General features: G+C 33.6%; 1 protein-coding gene across 3 annotated transcripts in view; it reads left to right on the top strand.

Moving 5' to 3' along the window:
- Nucleotides 1–3,867: 3,867 nt before the first annotated feature.
- LOC129922965 (uncharacterized) overlaps nt 3,868–20,280 on the top strand; it is a 34,917-nt gene continuing 18,504 nt past the window's right edge. The window contains exons 1-9 of one of the 3 annotated variants that reach the window (XM_056011355.1): nt 3,868–4,109; nt 6,404–6,549; nt 10,019–10,143; nt 12,988–13,159; nt 14,042–14,080; nt 16,036–16,074; nt 17,425–17,493; nt 19,112–19,150; nt 19,530–19,562. In XM_056011355.1, the coding sequence (XP_055867330.1) occupies nt 6,453–6,549; nt 10,019–10,143; nt 12,988–13,159; nt 14,042–14,080; nt 16,036–16,074; nt 17,425–17,493; nt 19,112–19,150; nt 19,530–19,562 (613 nt within the window). In that variant the 5' untranslated portion in view covers nt 3,868–4,109; nt 6,404–6,452. Of the gene's footprint in view, nt 4,159–6,403; nt 6,550–10,018; nt 10,144–12,987; nt 13,160–14,041; nt 14,081–16,035; nt 16,075–17,424; nt 17,494–19,111; nt 19,151–19,529; nt 19,563–20,280 lie in introns of all 3 variants that reach the window. The other 2 variants (XM_056011356.1, XM_056011357.1) reach the window with 2 other exon arrangements.

Genomic DNA, 20,280 nt, shown 5'->3' with positions numbered 1-20,280 from the left:
CCATGCCGAACTGGTCGACCCTTTAGTAAGATTGTGAGAGAGCGACGCATGAGGTTTGCGGGACATGTTCTCCGACAAAAAGAAGAGTTGCAATGATATCCTAGTACAACTTGACGCCACTCATTCATGGAGGTCCTCATGGCAGGTGGGAAGAGGCTTTAGACATTACCAGTGACAGATTTTTATGGAAATAGCTTGACGGCAAATGCGCCGAATGGCGCGGGAGGGTCTAAGTCAGTAAGAATAGCACATTAGGTTTTTGAAATAAAACTTTTTAATAGCAGGAAAATGCAGTGTATATACCTCAGAATATGCATTTTGTTGGCTTTCAATACCAGAAATAGTGCTTGGCGGCGGGGCGAACTTGCTAGTAATGTCGGGGAGTCTACAATTTTATGGAAACAGCTTGACGGCAAATGCGCCGAACGGCACGGAAGGATCTAAGTCAGTAAGAATAGCACATTAGGCTTTTGAAATAGAACTTTTTAATAGCAGGAAAATGCACTGTAGATACATCAGAATATGCATTTTGTTCGCTTTCAATATCAGAAATAGTGCTTGGCGGCGGGGCTTAGCCCCGCGCTGGGGGAGCTCCTAGCACTCCCCCAATCCCCATTTCTAACAATGGCGGGGAATCTACAATTTTTCCAATAACTCATGGAAGAACCTATTCTAGGGCACAATAAACGTCTTCCGAAAGAATGAAGGGTCAGAATGTAATAAAGATTATGTACACACACACACACACACATAAATACATATAAAAAAAAACTTCGCGCCGGGGGGGGGGGGGGGGCGGGGGGGGGATTCCCCGAAAGAAAATCCTGGCTACGCCCATGATATATATATATATATATATATATATATATAATACTAGCCTAACATTATCCGAGGCCTGCGGGTCTAAGTTTGTGTTTACAAATCTAGTAGATTGGATTTAGATGTGTGTTACACTTAGCTTAATGATCCTTTCAAGTTTTTTCTCTTTCGCTACGAAAATAAAATTAGTTTTGCAAAAATAAGTTTACCCGAAGCCGATACATACATATCCTATACTCTTAAGCGAGCAATTCTTGTATATATATTTATATAATATCAGGTGACCGAGCCTCGCTCGGATGAATAATTTGTTAAGGAAGGATATATACCCGAAGTCATTTTGAGAATATTTTTGTACCAGGTGGCCGAACCTCGCTCGGTTAAATAATTTCGGAAGGTTATATACCCGAAGTCATTTTGAGAATATTTTTGTAATTACGAAAATGAACGATCGGATAAAGACTACTAATCTGAAGAGTTGTTTTAGTGTTCTGTTAGTTCTAATTGTAGGCCTAATTGAACATGTCGATTAAATTTAAAGTCTTTTAAGTCCTCCTACAGTCTAGACAAACTACAGCTCAAGTCCGTCTTAAAGTTTTGCAATCCATCTTTTGTGTAAAACTATTGTATAGGCTTACTATTATTGGCTTGGAAGAAGTCTTTGCAGTGTAACTTCTCTACGTTATAGGGTAAAACATGCACTTAGTGACAAAGTAAAATGGCTCATTTTTTCTTATTAGACTTAAATCATGGCATTAGTTTTTTAAAGAAACGTTTCCGTGGGGCACCTCTGTTACGCCGAATAATATGCTCGTTACCCATACGGGATACGTGCCCTGCACAGCCTGACTGTCGGACTATAAGAAGTTCATACCGGCTTTTGCCATCCATCCATCCCAGTGGTGCTATGGCCTGCTTTTACACATCCCTCCATTCAGATCTCTCCTGGGCTTTCCGTCAGCACGCCCTAACTCCAAGCTTTTTACCGAGGCTTATAGTTAAATCAAAAGAGGCTGCAGCGTAAGCAAACTCGTTGACCGCTCGCTAGATATCATGTTTAGTGTGAGCTAGTAAGGCGTAGATAAGTTGTGTTATGACCATTTCCTTTGTTTTGGTACAGGAGAGGTAGACACTAAAGCATGAACACATGGTAATAATTCACCAGCCAAATAATAATAATAAGGCTTGTCTTAGAGTCCGAAAATTAATGAGGATTGCAGCTGTGACCTACATATCTTGCCACATCCAGGGCAAGGCAAACCATTGTCCGCGGTGCTCGATTAAGATTTTCTTTTAGCGTCTGCGTCTGTCCTCGGCAGCAAATTTTCTTTTGGTCTCAAATGTGTATCCGCGGCCTTTGTATAGAGGGTTGTATAGAGACAGTTACGCTGGACAGAGCAGTATCCTGTATGGGAGACGAATCTCAGACGAACGCATGCCAAAGGCAGTCTTTTTTGGTGAGCTAAAAAGTGGTCGACGTAACACCGAAACGCTTAAAAGACCAGCTTATGGCGCAAACTTGACTTAGCTAACATAGAAGAGAGCACATGGTTGCATGCAACCTCAGAACGAGACAGCTGGAGGCAGGGGCGGACTGGGTGTCAAAATCGGCCCGGGCATTTCTATACAGTCCTGCCCACAAATTGGATGCCACATACCAATCAAGGTCATGGGGGCCCGGTGGCTGAGTGGTTAAATGCTTCTGAAATTAAAGTCTTGGATTCGAATCTCGGTGATAAAATTTGATTTTGAAATTCGAGATTTTTAGGTCGCCCCTGATTCAACCCAACTATAACGGGTACCTGACTTTAGTTGGGGAAAGTAAAGATTTGTGCTGGCCACATGACACTCTGCTCGTTAACCATTTTCACGTTTAAGTTTATTGTTTAGTATGGATAATGAATTGACGTCTACTAGAAGCACTATATAGGATAACTGGTATAAACGAAAATGCTTTAGATTGGTTTTAGACTTTAAAGTGTAATTTATATATATTTTTTTATATCACGACGCTCAAAGTGTTGCTTTTAAAGAGAATATCATAAATCTTAAAACAATTTACTGGCATTCATGTGGCCCTTTCTTTGGCCCTACCGGCCCAATTGGGTACCGGCCCACCGGGCATTTGCCCGAATGTCCATATAGCCAGTCCGCCCCTGGCTGGAGGTCACCAGCAAAATAAACAACAAAGTAAAAGGTATCTACACCGCTCTACACAATTACAGTGTAAACAACTTATTAAGCACTTAAAACACAATAACTAATCATACATCGGCACATTTAATTTCATTACTTTTCTTTAATAATTCTATAATAAATCAATCTACAGTAATATGGTGCGCAAATGTTTAATTAGGTCTATTGATCCTTTAAAACTCGTTATTGTTTGCAAAGAAATATTTTAGTATACTTCGGTAAGCCTAGTGACGTAAGCAGCGTTTTTCCCGTTTACGTCATGGAAAATTTTCATTCATAAAACATTCTAGCCAAAATTAATTTTTCGATAATGAGGCATTTTCAAACCGATATAACGGTCGACCTCGAGTTTTCCCGATGTGGCCAATGAGTTGAGAATTTTTTTCTCACTAATATGCACATACCTTGAAATTTTAAAGAAAATCGTTAGAGCCGTTTTTGAAATAAAATTTATATATATATATACATACATACAAGAATTGCTCGCTTAAGAGTATAGGATATATATATATATATATATATATATATATATATATATATATATATTATTTCGAAAACGGCTCTTACGAGAGGTCACGGAGGTCACGGATTCATGAATGAATATAGGCTTCGGCATGGTATATTAAAAGAATGTTCGTCAGGAATTCTGTAGTCACAGATATAAGGAACTAATGTATGTAAAAAATGGTTTTGAAGCACAAATTTGAAGGTTAATTTTATTATATAATGAAATCAATGGACCTTCCTTTGTATTTTCATGTGTCAAAGTAAAAAAACTATCTGCGCAAAGTGTATTTCTTAAAATTAGATCTAAATCCTTTCGATCTTTTCTCATGTCAACATTGTAAACTTGGCCTAGATCCATAAAATGATAAATACTACACTACTACAGTCGTCTATAGCTTTTTAATAGAGTCGGACAACTGTTTTAGGGCTACAATACATACACTACGGTCTAAGTTAGATCTAGTACCCAAGGATATCTAGATCTAGATATATTTTGCTAAACTAAATTCAAAAATTGGTAAAGTAAAAGTTACTAGATCTAGTTAGTGATGGAGTACCACGTAGACCTATTTATGATGTATAACAGAGTGAGTCATACTTAAAAAACTAAGACGTCTAAGATTTACTGCTGCAGGGGTAAACGACTGTAAAGTTTATTATAATTAGAATTAGTGTATAGAAAATACGAAAAACATGCATATATCATAATATATGTAGATCTATATACATCTACTGTGATACTGATAGTTGATCATATTCATAGTAATCATAGTTGATGGTACTGTAACTGTTGTAACTGATACTGATACTGATAGTGACTCTAATTCTAATCTAAGTCTAGACTCTAAGTGACCTTTAAAAGTTTAGTTAAAGTTAATGTGTTAATTAATAAATTAGGTTAGGATCTAGAGACTATAATAATTTAATTAGATCTGGTATCGGTACATCTACTCTAGTTTCTAGTGATGCTCAACTGAAGTTCAAGACATTCAAATTCATTAATGATTCAGGTTGGCCTAGACCAGACCTAGATCTAGTTGATGCCATTTTTCAAGTTTGGGATTTTATAGCTCCGTATAGGCGTATTGGTAAAACCTTGAAAAAAAACTGAGACTATCTATTATATATATTTATATAGATGAAATCCTTGTCTATTTGACGTAGTGTATTCCAGTAGATATTTAAAAATAAATCCAAAGTCAAAGGAGTCAGGGTATGCACTAGTCATATGCTCTAACTCTATATAGATACTCAATATTTGGATATCTCTTTCGGATCCTTTGTTGATGGTCATTAGCATTATACCTGGCTGATCGATTTTTCCCAATCTTAATATATTTATTAAATGTAGATCCAGATCTATTAACATACTTGTGCTGTAATGCTGTAATAATCTAGATTTAAAAAAGGTAATAGAAATAATCATAACATCATGTCCCCCCCCCCCTCCTTTCCCGTTTACTGAGCATGCTAGACTAAACGGTTAGCGATTGATGATCGATAACGTCAGTTGCTGGCGCAGTGAGCGGGCGAGAGAGGAGATGGATCACAATTATTGATCGACCAGGTGTAAAGAAATGAGCGTGCTTTAGACTACCATCAATAATTGATTAACCAAAAAAAGGCCAGTGTGTGACGTCAGTATACGCGCATTGAGCGTGTGGAGTTGCCCTTCAAAAACTTTTTAAAAAATGTTTTATCAGATCCATTTCAATCTTATTCTATTACAGCCCCATGAAATCAATCAATTCATACCCAAGCCACACATATCCACAACTCCCACTTCAACATAGGATTTCCTTGTATGAGACCCGATCTCCAGATCTTTAACTGACTCCTAAAATCCATCTTACCATATTTGTCACAATGACATAAAGTCTTGTCAATAGGTCACAATGACACAAAGTCTTGTCAATAGGTCACAATGACACAAAGTCTTGTCAATAGTCTAGTCTAGATTAGGCTAACCTAGCCTGCTAGCTTAACCTATTCCTAGTGTTATAAAAAAAAAAGCAGATGGATCACATCTGCATCTATAAAAAAAAGCAGATCGATTACATCTGAACCATTGGACATTCCATCTATCCAGGCCACGCACATCCATATAGGTCACAATGACACAAAGTCTTGTCATTAGTTTAGTCTAGATAGGCTAACCTAGCCTAACCTATTGTAACCAAGTCTATCCTAATTTAATCTAGCCCAGTCTAGCTAATATAATACAACATTTCTATCATAAAGAGCTGTAATTAATTTTAACATTGTTTTACTGCATGCAGTTAGTGTTTCAATTCTTGCAATGTAACTCCAACCTGCCCCCGCCCCCGATTTATTTTATTTTATTTTAGCTTATTAATTGACAGAAAAGAAAGTGAAACACACTTGTTTCCTGACCATTTTAGAAGCATAATACAAGGGTTTTGATTGGCTGATGCATCATGGCTCTACAATATACACTTAACCCGGAAGCCATTTGAGTTTATCCGGGAAAGAAATAAAAGACGTTTTCAGACCAGTTCACTTTAACCTGTGATAAAACTCTTATGATGCAGAAGATAGCAAAATGAAAGTGACGGACGTGTAGGGAAATGGAGCATGCGCAACGAGCTAACAGGAAATTTTTCTCTAACTATCCAAATAAACAAGCGAGGAGACAAAATTTATGGGCTGTCTGGTCTGTGACCGAAACTATGTTGCATGTGGAAAAAGTACTTACCTAAATTCAGTTTGACTACAGTTGACCACCTCAGCGTAGCTACTGTAACAATAACAATAAAGATGCCAATAGGAACAACATTCACACACAAAACACATACATACACTTACACAATTACCATACTTACCATATATATAAATATCTGTATTTTTTTTTTCGTTTCAGTAGTAGAGTCTTAACCTAGAGAAGGTCAAGATAAGAATATAATGAAAATATGGGTTTCAAACAAATATACAGTGTTGTTGTTTTCCTGCTTCTATTTCTAACAAAATACATTGACAATGATGACAGCTATCAGAATAACCAAAACAGTAAGAATTATATATTATATATTTATATACACACTTCTATAGAATTAGACTTTCATTCGTTGACTTAGCTTTTAATGGCTTTCAGATATTTTTGCAGCAAAAAAATATTTTGTACATTTTCTGATCTCAACATAATTGTTAAAAAATATTTATAATAAAAATTAAGTCATCTAGCCAGACTTAAAGACTGTTTGACCCTTTCAAACACCTCTGGTAACATCTTTGGTAAAAAAAAAAAGACTGTCAAAACATATTGTGGTTTAAACATCATAGTTTTAAAACTAGTGGGTGAAAACAAATACTGACAAAATATCTCAGTGGATAATTAATATAAATATTGGATATGCAAAAGGAAGAGATGGAGTAAAACAATGCAAGGGCTTAGGTTTATTGAAAGATCATGAATTTTAATCCACAAATTTCATAATTTGCTGCATTTTTACCCAAACAAAAAATAGTCTGAGTAAAACTTTACAGATTTTTGTTTATTTAAAAACCACCAATTTGTGCACATTAAACTTGTTTTTAAAATTTTGCTCAGTATGATGAATATAATTAAGGATGTCATAGCTAGAGTAATACTGATAAATGGTGACATCATTATACTCCATTTGAGTGACGGCTTGCAAAAAAAAGCAAACCTGGACAGATATCCTGCTGTTTGCATAGTGTATGTATGTTGAAAATTTGTGGTTTCACAGACCTGTCAAGATGAAGATTAGCAAGTCTGGGGTATTTGAAACAATATGAGACACAGTTTCCTCTTCCACCTCATGTGCTCCCTGACTTTGCTTTTAGGAACTTGTCTCAGTACTTGAACCATTTTATCATTTCTATTTTTTAAATAGTTGCCAGAGCATGATGGAAACTCAGTCTGTTCTCTTCAAGTGATACATTAACTGCGGAAAACAATATACAGATACAAGAAGTTAACTCATACAAATGATTAAGTGTCATTGCTTTCATGGGAAGACCACCTTGAAACTCTGGCAAAGAATATCTCACAGCTGCTATTTTCTATACAAACTTAGTATCTTTAAACTACATAAGATGAGCTTGGATAATTTTTACTGTGCGATAATACAAAATTTGCTAACATATAATATTGGCAAGGCAACATTTCATTTGAACTGTTGTACCGCTTGGACAACCTTATAAAAAGAGCATCAGAAACTACAACTCTGTCAATCAAGTCTAGAACTAAACAGAATAAAAAACTTGTTAATTCCTTACTTGGTCAGACTGAACCAGTGCTACTTGTTGACTAGCAAATGTAAAAAGGATCAAGACATCTTTGTGTTGTCACTCAATGAACTCTTTATGTCTGTTCTATTTATGTGAATGTTTCTTTTTTAGTTTTTATTTGAGAAAAGAGTCCTTTTTAATCACAACAAATTTCCATTAGGATTAATAATGCAGTCTTAGTCTTAGTCGCTTAGTCTTAGGTGGTGCAGGCCCTCCCTGGTGGACCTATGAGCTGCAATGATGTTGCCTCTCATACCTATCAACATCTCATGCCCTAAAAGAGAGAAAAAAACTCTTGACTTATGTTATGTTTATCTCGTGAGAAGCCATTGCTAGGATCATTGGACCACAAAACAGTACATTGGCAAAGTTGTTTTAAAAATCCATACAAGAATGGACTCAAGAAAACATCCTCAAACTACATGGTGGTCTAGACTGCACCGACTGGAATCTTATCTTCTTATCTTATATAATACAGACGTTACTTCAAAAAAGAAGATGATTACGTCCTACGCGTCATGCATTTAGTCATGCATATTAACCAATGACTTAAATTCTGCCAAGTCACTGGTTTTCCTGGCTAGCTCAGGCAACCCATTCCATGTTCTTATAGCACTAGGGAAGAACGAGTATTTGTACAAATTTGTCCTAGCATATGGGACGAGGAATGTGCCTTTATCTTTGTGTCTTTCAGAGTATTTTATTAAACTTTGTTTTTGTATTTGAAGATTATGGTTCAGTGTTTTATGTATGATAGCTACTTTACTTTTGAGCCTTCTGTCCTGAAGGCTTTCTAAATTTAGTGATTTTACTAAAGGTGTTACTCTAGTCAAATGTGAATATTCGTTTGTTATGAATCTCACTGCTCTATTTTGTGTCTGTTCCAGTTTTTTAATGTTTTCTTGAGTTGAGGGGTCCCAAACGGAGGATGCATATTCTATTATTGGCCTAACCAAGGTTTTTTATTTTGTCTGGAACCTTTATTTATTTTTATTTGGTCACTACCAATAAAACGGTCATTTTAGTAATCCCCTCTAACACTCATGCAAATTCTGTTGTATCTGTTATGTTGAATTAATTTCTCTCTCTCTCTCTCTCTTTTTTCCTTTCCTTTTTTTTATCTCTCTCCCTTTTTTTCTCTCCCTCTCCTTCTTACATCCCCATTCTTCTCTTTCTGTCTGCCCCCTCCTTTATTTTTGTACCCTGCACATCATCTGTTTACACTTTGAACATGAATTGGAATGATCTGCTATTTCTCTTGTCTTTCTCTCCATATTTCTCTCCTCCTTTTCTCTCTCACACTCCTTGTCTCTCTCTTTCTCTTTATTTCTTCCTTTCTCTCTGGAAACCCCCCCCCCCTTTTTTTTTTTTCTTTTGCAGCACCCTGTTGTAATGCTTGCTAATATAGTCTCCTTTCTCCCACTGTCCCAGCACCAAAACATTTAGACATACAATCTCGGTTTTTATTGACTTCTCAATTCAGTGTTGAAATATTTAAAAAGCTTTGTTTTGTTTTTTATCTCTACCCCCACAAATCCAAAAAAAATATATAAAAAATCTTGGCCACATCAAAACGACACTTTTAAAAGGCTGCCTGAAATAATTGGTCTTTTTGAGAAAAAAATAATGATTGGGTTTTGTTATTGATTTCATTATATCTTTGTACACACAAACACTCTCATTCATACAGCTATTTTCTATTTTAGGGAAAAATAAAATGTGCCTAGAAATTAAAAATACAGAAGTCTACAATTTCTGTTATTGTATTTATACTTTATATTTAGACTGCTGTGTTTTGGGGCAATAACAGAAAATTAAATGCAAAGGTTAAATAGAAAACTTGTGATTTTTTATGAATTGCCATGTTCAGACTTTTGATCTCTCAAAACTATTTCTTATCGAGCACCTAGGAGGTAACAGGAACCTGTGTACAAACTTTCATGCGAATCCTTTCTGCAGTACCAGCGATCTCTTAATGATGAGTCAGTTGTATTTGGGAAACATATTATAAATTATTTCATTCATTTACAAAATTATATTTTTAAAATGATCAGTGTTGTCATAGAGCTTTTCAATGAAACTCTAACCAGGTACTTTTTAAATTGTGAAAACCCAATTATTACTTAACATTATACTGGAAATTTAATGTTCTTAAATGTGATTACTTAAAATAATATTTTAACAATAATTTATTTTGCTTCTTTTGTTATTGTATTTTTTACAGATGTTTTTGAAGAAAAAATTTTCTTAGATGTTTGTGTACAAACTTCTAAACAGATATTAATTGGGAATGGCACAGCTATCACTGAAGAAAAACCTGAAATCTTCTTATTAGATAAGGATAGAATTGTAAGTATTTGTTACATTTTTGTTATTATAGTAATGTCTAAATAATTAACAATACTAGCTAAGTCTCATAATTTTATTTTTTTTTCTGAAAAAAATTTTTTTTGTAAAAAATGAAATTTGTTACACATAAGAATATGAATCTGTTCAGGTGCAATATAAATAGTTGTTAAGAAACATTGCCAAAGCAGTCAGGTAATACTATCAACTTATGGTATGGGTTGGGTTACCGAGTTCTCTGACAGAATACTCTCTAACATTTTGCCAGTGTTTAAAATGACTAAAGGGCTAGTGATCTGTAATGTAGTGGTGGAAGCACAGGCCTAAACAAGCCATGGGCGTAGCCAGGATTTTTTTTCAGGGGTGGGGTGGATTTTTTCTCTTCCCCCCCCCCCCCAACCCCCCCCCCCCCCCCCCGCCCGGCGCCAAATATATATATATATATATATATATATATATATATATATATGTGCGTGTGTGTATAAATTAATCTTTATTACAATCTAACCCTTCATTCTTTCAGAAAGCTTTTATTGTACTCCTTCCTGGAGTTAGTGGAAAAATTTTAGACTGCCTGCCATTGCCAGCAATGGGGTCTGGGGGAGCGCTGTGAACCAACCACTATTTCCTATATTAAAAGCCAACAAAATGCATATTCTGAGGTATCTGCAGTGCGTTATCCTGCTATTAAAAAGTTTTATTTAAAAAACCTTATGTATTATTCTTACTGACTTAGATCCTCCCACGATGTTTGGCGCATTGGGCTGCAAGCTGCTGAAAGTGTAGTGGGGAAAAAAAGCGTATGCAATAGTAGAATCTTTGAGAAAGTGGAAACAATTTCTTATCGGAAGACCCTTTAATCTTGTCACAGACCAGCGATCCGTGTCCTTTATGTATTGCAGACAAAAAAAGGCAAGATCAAGAATGAAAAGAATTGAAGGTGGAGGTTAGAGCTTTCCTGCTTTCACTATGACGTCGTTTACAGACCAGGTACACAGAACTCAGCTGCCGACACTTTCAGCAAAAATCGCTACTTATCCGCAATGTCACGTAATGACTTAAAGTTACTCCACAATAGTTGTGCCACCCTGGTGTAACTTGGAGGCTACATTTTGTGAGATAAAAAAATGTACCTTTTTCTTGCAATGACGTCAGAACAGTGATCAACCAGTGCCCGACATGTGCTGAACTTAAACCTTGATTTTTCAGGCAACCAACAGGACAATTAATCAAAGCCACTCAGCCATTCAAAAGAATAAGCATGGACTTTAAGGGACCTCTCCCTTCTATTTCACGCAATAAATATCTACTAACCATGATCGACGAATTCTCTAGGTTTCCTTTTGCTTTTGCATGCCCAGATATGTCATCTGCTGCTGTTGTTAAATGCCTAAATGAGTTATTCGCCTTATTCAGGCTACCCTTTTATACCATACCAACAGACGTAGTTCCTTTATGTCTGCTGAAGTACAGAAGTATCTTAACGAAAGAGGAGAGGCTATGAGCAGGACCACTCCTTAAACAGTCAAATAGAGAAACTGAATAGTAGTCTTTGGAAAGCTATAACTTTAGCCTTACACTCCCAGGACATGAGTACATCTCAATGGGAACTAGTATTACAAGATTCTATTGCAGAAGTAGTTCTGGAACATCTCTACCAATGTGGTTAACAGGTTAACATCTCCTGTTGTTAAAAAGAAATAATAGATCCTCTAAGTATGACCCATTAACAGAAGAGGTAGAACTTGTGAACAGCAACCCTCAATACGCTCTTATCAGAACACCTACAGGTGGAGAAGAAATAGTTTCTTTAAGATTGTTGGCGCCCAAAGAAAAAGACTGTTTCACAGAAAATGTGAGACCCCTTGTGCTGAGAGACAGTTCTTCCGGGAATGTGACACCCTTACTTCAAAGCAACACAGAAAACAAGGCAGAGAACTCTACTTTGAATCCTCCTGCTAACCAAACAACTGAGTCAATCTTATCGGGGGAAGTAGACTCGGTTGAAGCCCCAACCATCGAGTCACCATGTTACTTTGTCGGTACTGAAAGTACTGATAGTACCAATCCAGCCTGCTGATACAACCTAAGAGAAAGGAAATCAAAACCCAACTTCAGGGTTTAACCTGAGATGATCTCATATTGGTGGCAAGGTTGGAAGGATCAGTCCTCCTGTTGAGCCATTAGTGAGAAACTCTGCTGTTGGGTATAGTGCCTTTAAGCTCCCATACAGGTCAAGTGACTCTGCAGACAAACTAACCCGCAGCTCTCGGAGCTGCAGACACAGGGTTTAACAGTCTAATGTGTTTGATAAACAGTTTGCTATTAACCAGTATTGCAGATGTGTTTAGATGTTTATGTTTTATTCATCATTGTATTTTGCTTTGACTATCTGTTGTTGTGTTATATGTATAACGTGGGGTGAATGTCGTGAATTTGTTTATTTTGATTGTCACCCCTAGTGTTTGTTTACATTTGTTAGATTGTGTACTGACTATATTTCGTGTTGTGATCTTTACTATGTGTTTAGTTGTTTTCATCATTCAGTGTAATAAAGCTTTAGATGTAACATGGTTTTTGTTATGTTAAAGTTTGACACTCTGTCTTTTTCGCCCATATTTCATGTGTCTTCAATTTCTTGACCATATGGTAACATACATGCTTTACACATTACAGATTTTCTTTCTTTTGCAAATGAGGATTTCAGCCTCCCAAGCCCTCACAAATGAAATTTAGTGATGATGATGATGAATGGGATGAAATCATTTTACAGAACAAATCAACCAGTTAACTAAATTTATGTTTATCCAGAGATCTTTATATATGTTGACATTCTATTTGTTTCAGAACCAAGAATTAGACGCATTCTGCTCAACACAAACATTTTTCAAAACTGGGACTATTTATTGGAAGTGCAGGTTTGACTTCGAAATCTCTACTGACAATTTAAAACAACTAAAGATTATTGCAAGAACTACAAACTCTAATATTCCATCAGAAATTATATCAGCTTCATCATGTAAGAAAATTTTTTTATGCATAAACTACATTTAAATGTATCAATACCTTTTTGATTTTCAGGTATATAAAATTACGTTTTTAAAAAACTATATTTTTTCCTTCATTTAGCAATTTCTTGCAAGAGTACTGAACCTTGCTTCCATATTATTAAATTATTATTAATTAAAATTATTATAAAGAATTAAGTATTATACTCTATGTTAATTAACCTTACCATCTACAGTTACTTGTGTTGTTGATCTTTTTTCAACTAACTTCATTGGTTATTGGTTAATATGCATGACTAAATGCATGACGCGTAGGACGTAATCATCTTCTTTTTTGAAGTAACGTCTGTATTAGATAAGATAAGAAGATAACTTAGAATTTTATTTTTTGTCATTGATTATAATACACACACACACAAATTTTAAGAAAATATTTTAAAGCAGAAAATAACTTTACACTATAACTTTTTTTTTGTTCTTCAATATTAGGAAATTGTCTTCAACAATATCTATAATGATCAAATTTCATGATCTGATTTTTTATAGTTTAAAATAATTACATTCTTTTATTTTTTTTTTAGATGAATAAATAAATTACCATTACAAGTATCTTTTCCGTTTTTTGTGTGGGTGTTTCTTCTTGCTTAAAATCATTTCAGTAAACTTTTCCTTGACATTGGTACATGCTGGAACATTTTTGTGTTCCATATTTTATTATCAAACATATAAAAACTCCAATTTCCTTGGTAAGGTGATCATCTCTAATCTAACAAGAATAACTAGATTAAAACATAAATATGTTAAAGGAATATCACCTGTTAACTTAAAAAAAAAATATATATATATATATAAATATGAGTTCAATGATAATTATTATTAAAATATCTTTTCAGATGATAAAGTGTGTTCAAATACAAGTAACAGTGAAAAAGGTAGACAAAGTTAAAGTTCCCCTTTCAGACCTTGTCTTCTATAGTGCAGATTATGTTAAGATAATCAGTTTCTGTAGCCTACAGCACAATGAACAACCGCCTTTACTTTTCCCCAACTAATGTCATGTACCCATTAGAGGTGGAAGGACTCAGAGACGTCCACAGATCCCAAAATTAAAAATCTGAGGATTCGAACCCCGGACCTCAATTTGTAACCAAGCGCTTTACTGCTCAGCCACCACACCAAAGTTATCACAATGCTTTTTTTTTTTTTTTTTTTTGAGTCACTGACTTATACATAATTAATATGACAAATTTTATTATTTTAGCTTCTTTAAGTTTTATTTGGCTGCTAGGTGGCCGAGTGGTAAATTTCTTAGCTTCATAACTGAGGTGTCACAATTTTGAATCTCTGTAAAGAATGGGATTTGAATTTTGGGATTTTTAGTTTGGCTATGAATCCAACATATTCTAATAGGTTCCTGACATTAGTTTTGAAAAATTGAAGGCAGTTGGCCATTGTGCAGGCCTTATGACACCTTTGTTAACCCTAAACCATCATAACAGATGACCTCTATATCATCTGTCCTATAGATTCCAAGGTCTGAAAGGGTACCTTAACTTAATTCTCTAAAGTTTATATGAAATGCAGGATCAATAAATTAAAGTAGAGACCTAATATTTTATAAGAGAAATTAATTTTTTCTGCTAAACATTGTCAATTTGCTACATAAAAAAAAGTTTGATGAAGGCCAAAAATTGGACATAAGACTAAAGTGCTTGTTTCTTTCAAGGATAGCTTTCTAAGTTTATATAACAGATTGATTTAAAGTGATTAAAATGTGATTTTAAGGTTTAAAAATATTTCTTAATTAATAAATATCTGTTGTTGTTTTTTTTTTAATAAAAGAAGTTTGTTAGTTTTTTCCCCTTTTTTTTAGTGAAGGGTGGTGATATAGACAAATATTTAATGCTAGTTTATAAAATAGTTTTTACAACTCTAGCTAATTGCTCTCATAAAAAACTTTTAAAATTAAAAAATAAAAAACTATATTAGTTTAAAAAGATAAAGAACCATTAAATGACTGTCCACCTGGACGTGTGTTATACAATCTGGGCTTGTCTCGATGGTCCAAGTTTAATATCTGCTGAAGTCTTTTGAACCTCCTGAACAGAAAACTTTCACACTCCCCAAGACACCTATGCTACCTTTTAAATGGTGAGGCAAAGCTCATTTGGTCACTGAAGAGAAGCAATTCTTATAGTGTTGGACTTAACATTGTCACAGAAACACAAAATCTGCTGTATCTGAATTGTAGTTATAACATCATTGCATGAAAATTAATCTAGTAAAAAAAAATAATTATAATACTTATCTAAAAAAAAATTTAAAGGATTAAATTATATGATGTTGTAAGAACAATCATACTGCTAATATATCATTTTCATAGAGGCATTTGCAGCAAGATCTATTCAAACTGTTCAGTTTAAGAATGCATTTCAAATTATATTCTCCAATATAGGTTAGCCATCTCTTTATCAGAATCCTCAAATTTCTCCAGAGTGTAACACCTTTAGCCTTTTTGTATAAGTTTATAAGGATCAAAAACATAACAAACCTACATGCTCTATCACTGTGAATGTCTCTCACACTTCAGTATTGGGCCAAGTTCCTCATTTAGCTTTATTTGAACTTAGCTCTCTTACTTTGAGAAATGTTAGCTCTCTTACTTTGAGAAATTGTGTATACACAAGGAGAAGAACTTCTGAAGCTCAACATTCACAAAAATAGCTCCCCAAGAATTTCTAGCTGCCTATCTTGGGGATAAACCTTTTCTTTGTTTTGTTGGTGGGGGATGGTGGCATCACAAGTTAAGTTTGAGAAAGACTGCTGTAGAACAAGAATTGAACATCTGCTCTAAAGGTATGATTAATTTTTTCATCTATGTTTTCAGATGATGAAGATTCTTCACTAATGATAAGCTCAGTAGCAGGTAATGCCATTTTTTGTTATCACCCTTTGCAATATTAATTGATGCACAAATCTTTATTGATATCTTCATATTTACTTTTGTTGTTCTCATTTGAATTTCATTATAGTTTAAAAGTTATGAAAATGGATTTACTGTAGAGAGAAAGACTTTAGAAATTATATGATATTAATAAATTGATCTATTGATTCAGTAAAAAGCTTTTCATGTTTGCATCCAGTCATTACCCTCCATAAAAAAAACAGAAAATCATAAAATTACTTCTGGAAAAATAAAGTGTAATAGTATCAATTAGTTTGGATCAGTCATGTAATTTAGTGCATCATTGACCTAGACATAGTAAATCTGTGCGATTAGAAATATTTTTACCAATTGTTTTTGTTTAACTTTTAGCTTTCTCAATGCACTATGATCCTATAACTTGTCGGACCAGTTGTAAAAGAGGGAGGGTAGAAGGAGGTATCTTGGTGAATGTTTACATGATCGTTTTTTAAATGCATTAAAAAAAATGTTCACTTAGGGCTCAAGAGTCCTCAAGCAGACTAATTCAACTTATACCACCAATTCTGTCCAGTATGATTTCTTTCCTTTGTTTGGGATACCTAACAAAATAATTAATTACCAAAAGTTATTTAACTAATTGGTTATTTTTTTAATTGATTCTTATTGTCAGGCAAAAGAAATAGTTGTGCAAAATTTCTGCAATTTCCGAGAGTGTGTGGGAGAAAGATGTACAAACTTTTTACCTTACAAACAGAATGAGTTGATATAAGCTATGTAAAAAAAAAATTAGAAAGCAGGTTATTATAATCAGATTGTAATGGCTGTGCAAATTTGAACTGAAATGACAAATCAACAAAGAAATTCTCAGTTTAAAGGAAAAAATGGTTTTTCAAATTTGAGTTATTGACATATTCAAATTCTGCATAAAAAGCTGTATTAGTAACCATTTTAACATTTTTTATTTGAATGTTTAGAAACATTTAAATTTAATAAATCAGACAGCAAATTCTTGACATCTCAAATAAAAAACGGGGTTCTTGGAGAAAGTACACGCTGCCGTGGTTAGTTAAGCATGAAGATCTACTCATAACACATAGAAACCCAGTGAAAACCTGATAATTTTGGATGTGCAGAAAAAATATGTAAGAAAAAACATCAATTACTGAGTTATTATTGAAAATTAAATAAAAAGAATAATATATTCATTTTCTGTAAATAAAACACATAACTCATAAATTGTCAAAACCATCAAAGTTTCCCTATTTAAAAAAAAAAGAAAACAATTAAATAACTTAGTCTCAGACCTCCCAATTAAGTCGCTCTTTAACATTCTTCAAATTGTCATTTTAGGTATTCAGAAAACATCCCCTCCCCCTCCAAAAAGCAAGAATAAAATCACAAAAGAATTTTCCCATAGAGGTTTGTATATATTCTACAATCTTAATTAAGCTTATTTGGGATTTAATTCAAGTACATCTTGAATTTTAACCAATTTTTGGCATACTAAAAAAATTAACAGTGACATGGGTTTTATTGCTGTTCTGTACTCATGGAGCTCAATCTCAATTGGGAACTCTGAAATTTTTACTTACTATCTACTAAGTCATTGAGTTATCTTATCACAAATGTTAACCTAGCCACAGGGAAAGTAAATATAGCAAGTTATTTTTGTGGCTCTATAACAGCATAATAAACTGTAATGTATAAACCGAAAACGTGACGTGAGGGCCTTTAATTATTTGAGTGAAATAAGAATTATTAAAAAAATGGTTACCATACTTTATCGTTTTAATAATTATTTTTTCAAAAGATGAGCCTACTTCACTATCATCAAGATTAGTAACAGGTACATTAGAATATATGAAATGGGAATCAAATTGGAGCATTTCTTTCCACCAGAAAAATGTCAGTTGTTAAGAGTAACAAAAAAACTAAAACAAATTAATTCCACTTATCTTATTCATGGCAAACCAGTAACACAGACTAAAAACGCAAAATACCTAGGTGTTATAATAAATGAAAAACTGTCATGGAATCCACATATTGATGAAACTACAAAAAAATCAAACAAAGCATTAGGATTTATTAAAAGAAATTTCTATAAATCAAATAAGAACATAAAACTAAAATGTTATTTAACCTTGGTTAGGCCAATAATAGAATATGCATCCTCCGTTTGGGACCCCTCAACTCAAGAAAACATTAAGAAACTGGAACAGACACAAAATAGAGCAGTGAGATTCATAACAAACGAATATTCACACTTGACTAGAGTAACACCTTTAGTAAAATCACTAAATTTAGAAAGCCTTCAGGACAGAAGGCTCAAAAGTAAAGTAGCAAACATACATAAAACACTGAACCATAATCTTCAAATACAAAAACAAAATTTAATAAAATACTCAGAAAGACACAAAGATAAAGGCACATTCCTCATCCCATATGCTAGGACAAATTTGTACAAACACTCCTTCTTCCCTAGTGCTATTAGAGCATGGAATGGGTTGCCTGAGCTAGCCAGGAAAACCAATGACTTGGCTGAATTTAAGTCACTGGTTCATATGCATGACTAAATGCATGACGCATAGGATGTAATCATCTTCTTTTTTGAAGTAACGTCTGTATTAGATAAGATAAGATCACCAATTAATTTAAATGTTTTTCAAAATATCAACCCCATTCCTTTTCCAATAAAAGAGGCATGCACGAAAAGCTCACATAGAATGAAATATTATTATATTTGTGGTTCTTATGGTTATTGACAAAGTACTGACACCTTTTTAATTTTTCAATATTATTTTAATGCTAAATTTGAGTATATTAGTCAAAAAATGAATTCAGGTTAAATATGTATAAATTATAGAACATATGGTGATGATTTTAATTAGAAAGAATAGGACTCTTCTAAGCTCAGCATTTCCATTACTAATTAAAAAAAAAAAATAATTGTAGTGTCTAAACTATAATTAATAAAATAGTAATTTAAAAAACAATTAAAATGTAACACTTTACATTATTTTCTTTTGTTTGTTTTCAGATAATGAAGCTACTTCAGCAAGTCTTAGTTCAGTAACTGGTAATGACAAAAGATTTTGCAATTATTAGACTACCTGCTGCTGCTTTAAAAATTAGGTGGAAGGATAGACTGGTCTCATTTTAATGTTATCTTACCTCTATTCTCCTTACCAATAGGACTGTATTTTTTTTTTTTTTTGTTTTATATTGGAAGTTTTACAATTGGCAGTCAATTTTTATGGTATCAATACATTTGAGATAAAAATGTAGATTTTTTTTGTGTGAGTACAAACTATTCTTTTAATCAGCCATTTTGAAATTTCAGGGGAAAAAAATGAATTGATCTACAGTTAATTATTTAGGAAATGATAACTTACAAAATCCTTATGTGGAAACTCATTAGTAAGAATTGTTATTCATCCTTTTCTTTTTGTTTTTAGATGATGTGACTACTTCAAGTTTTAACTTAACAGGTAATTAAAAAAATATGTTGCAGTTATTTGCTTACTTTAGTTTTTTTTAATATGGTGAAATTTTTTTTACATACTCTGTGAAACATGTCTTTCAACCTCTTTTTCTATGTGTTGGTGAATTGTGAATATTGAAAATATTAAATAATAATAGTGTTAATATGCTATTACTTAAAATTAGGGAAAACAGGGTTTTAAACATCAGACTAGAATGAGCTTTTAAATACATCGTTTTTTAACTCTGATGAAAACATGAGATTCCATTTATTAATTTAACACATAAGTTCTGACTTCATGCGTTCAGAAAATTTTTCATGCCAATACATTTTCCTGGCTTCCTCTCCTCTAAGATCATTGCCATTCAAAACATACATTGGTGCTATACTACGTTCACACCTTACTGCACTCTGACTGTAACAGTAACACTCAAGAAAGATATCTTAGTGCCTTACATGTTATCTGCTTAATTGTGATTCTGGCTTATAAAAGAAGACGTATACTGTTTGAGTGCTAGATGACAACAATGTCTTGGTGTTATAATGAGATTGACTATTGAGATCAGATAATGTGTTTCTGATGTTATAATCTTCTATAAATCCTTCCTGTTTGACAATATCTGAATTCTCAAACAATATTGTGATGCCATACTTTAAAGTATGAACTAAAAACTGAAATCTTCTTCTAAATAAATGCAAAGCTTAAATTCTAGAACTAGTAATCA

The sequence above is a fragment of the Biomphalaria glabrata genome, chromosome 14 (assembly GCF_947242115.1).
Source record: "Biomphalaria glabrata chromosome 14, xgBioGlab47.1, whole genome shotgun sequence".
Classification (NCBI taxonomy): domain Eukaryota; kingdom Metazoa; phylum Mollusca; class Gastropoda; family Planorbidae; genus Biomphalaria; species Biomphalaria glabrata.
Note: the sequence above shows the minus strand (reverse complement) of the source record. Positions and strands in the feature narration are given on the sequence as shown.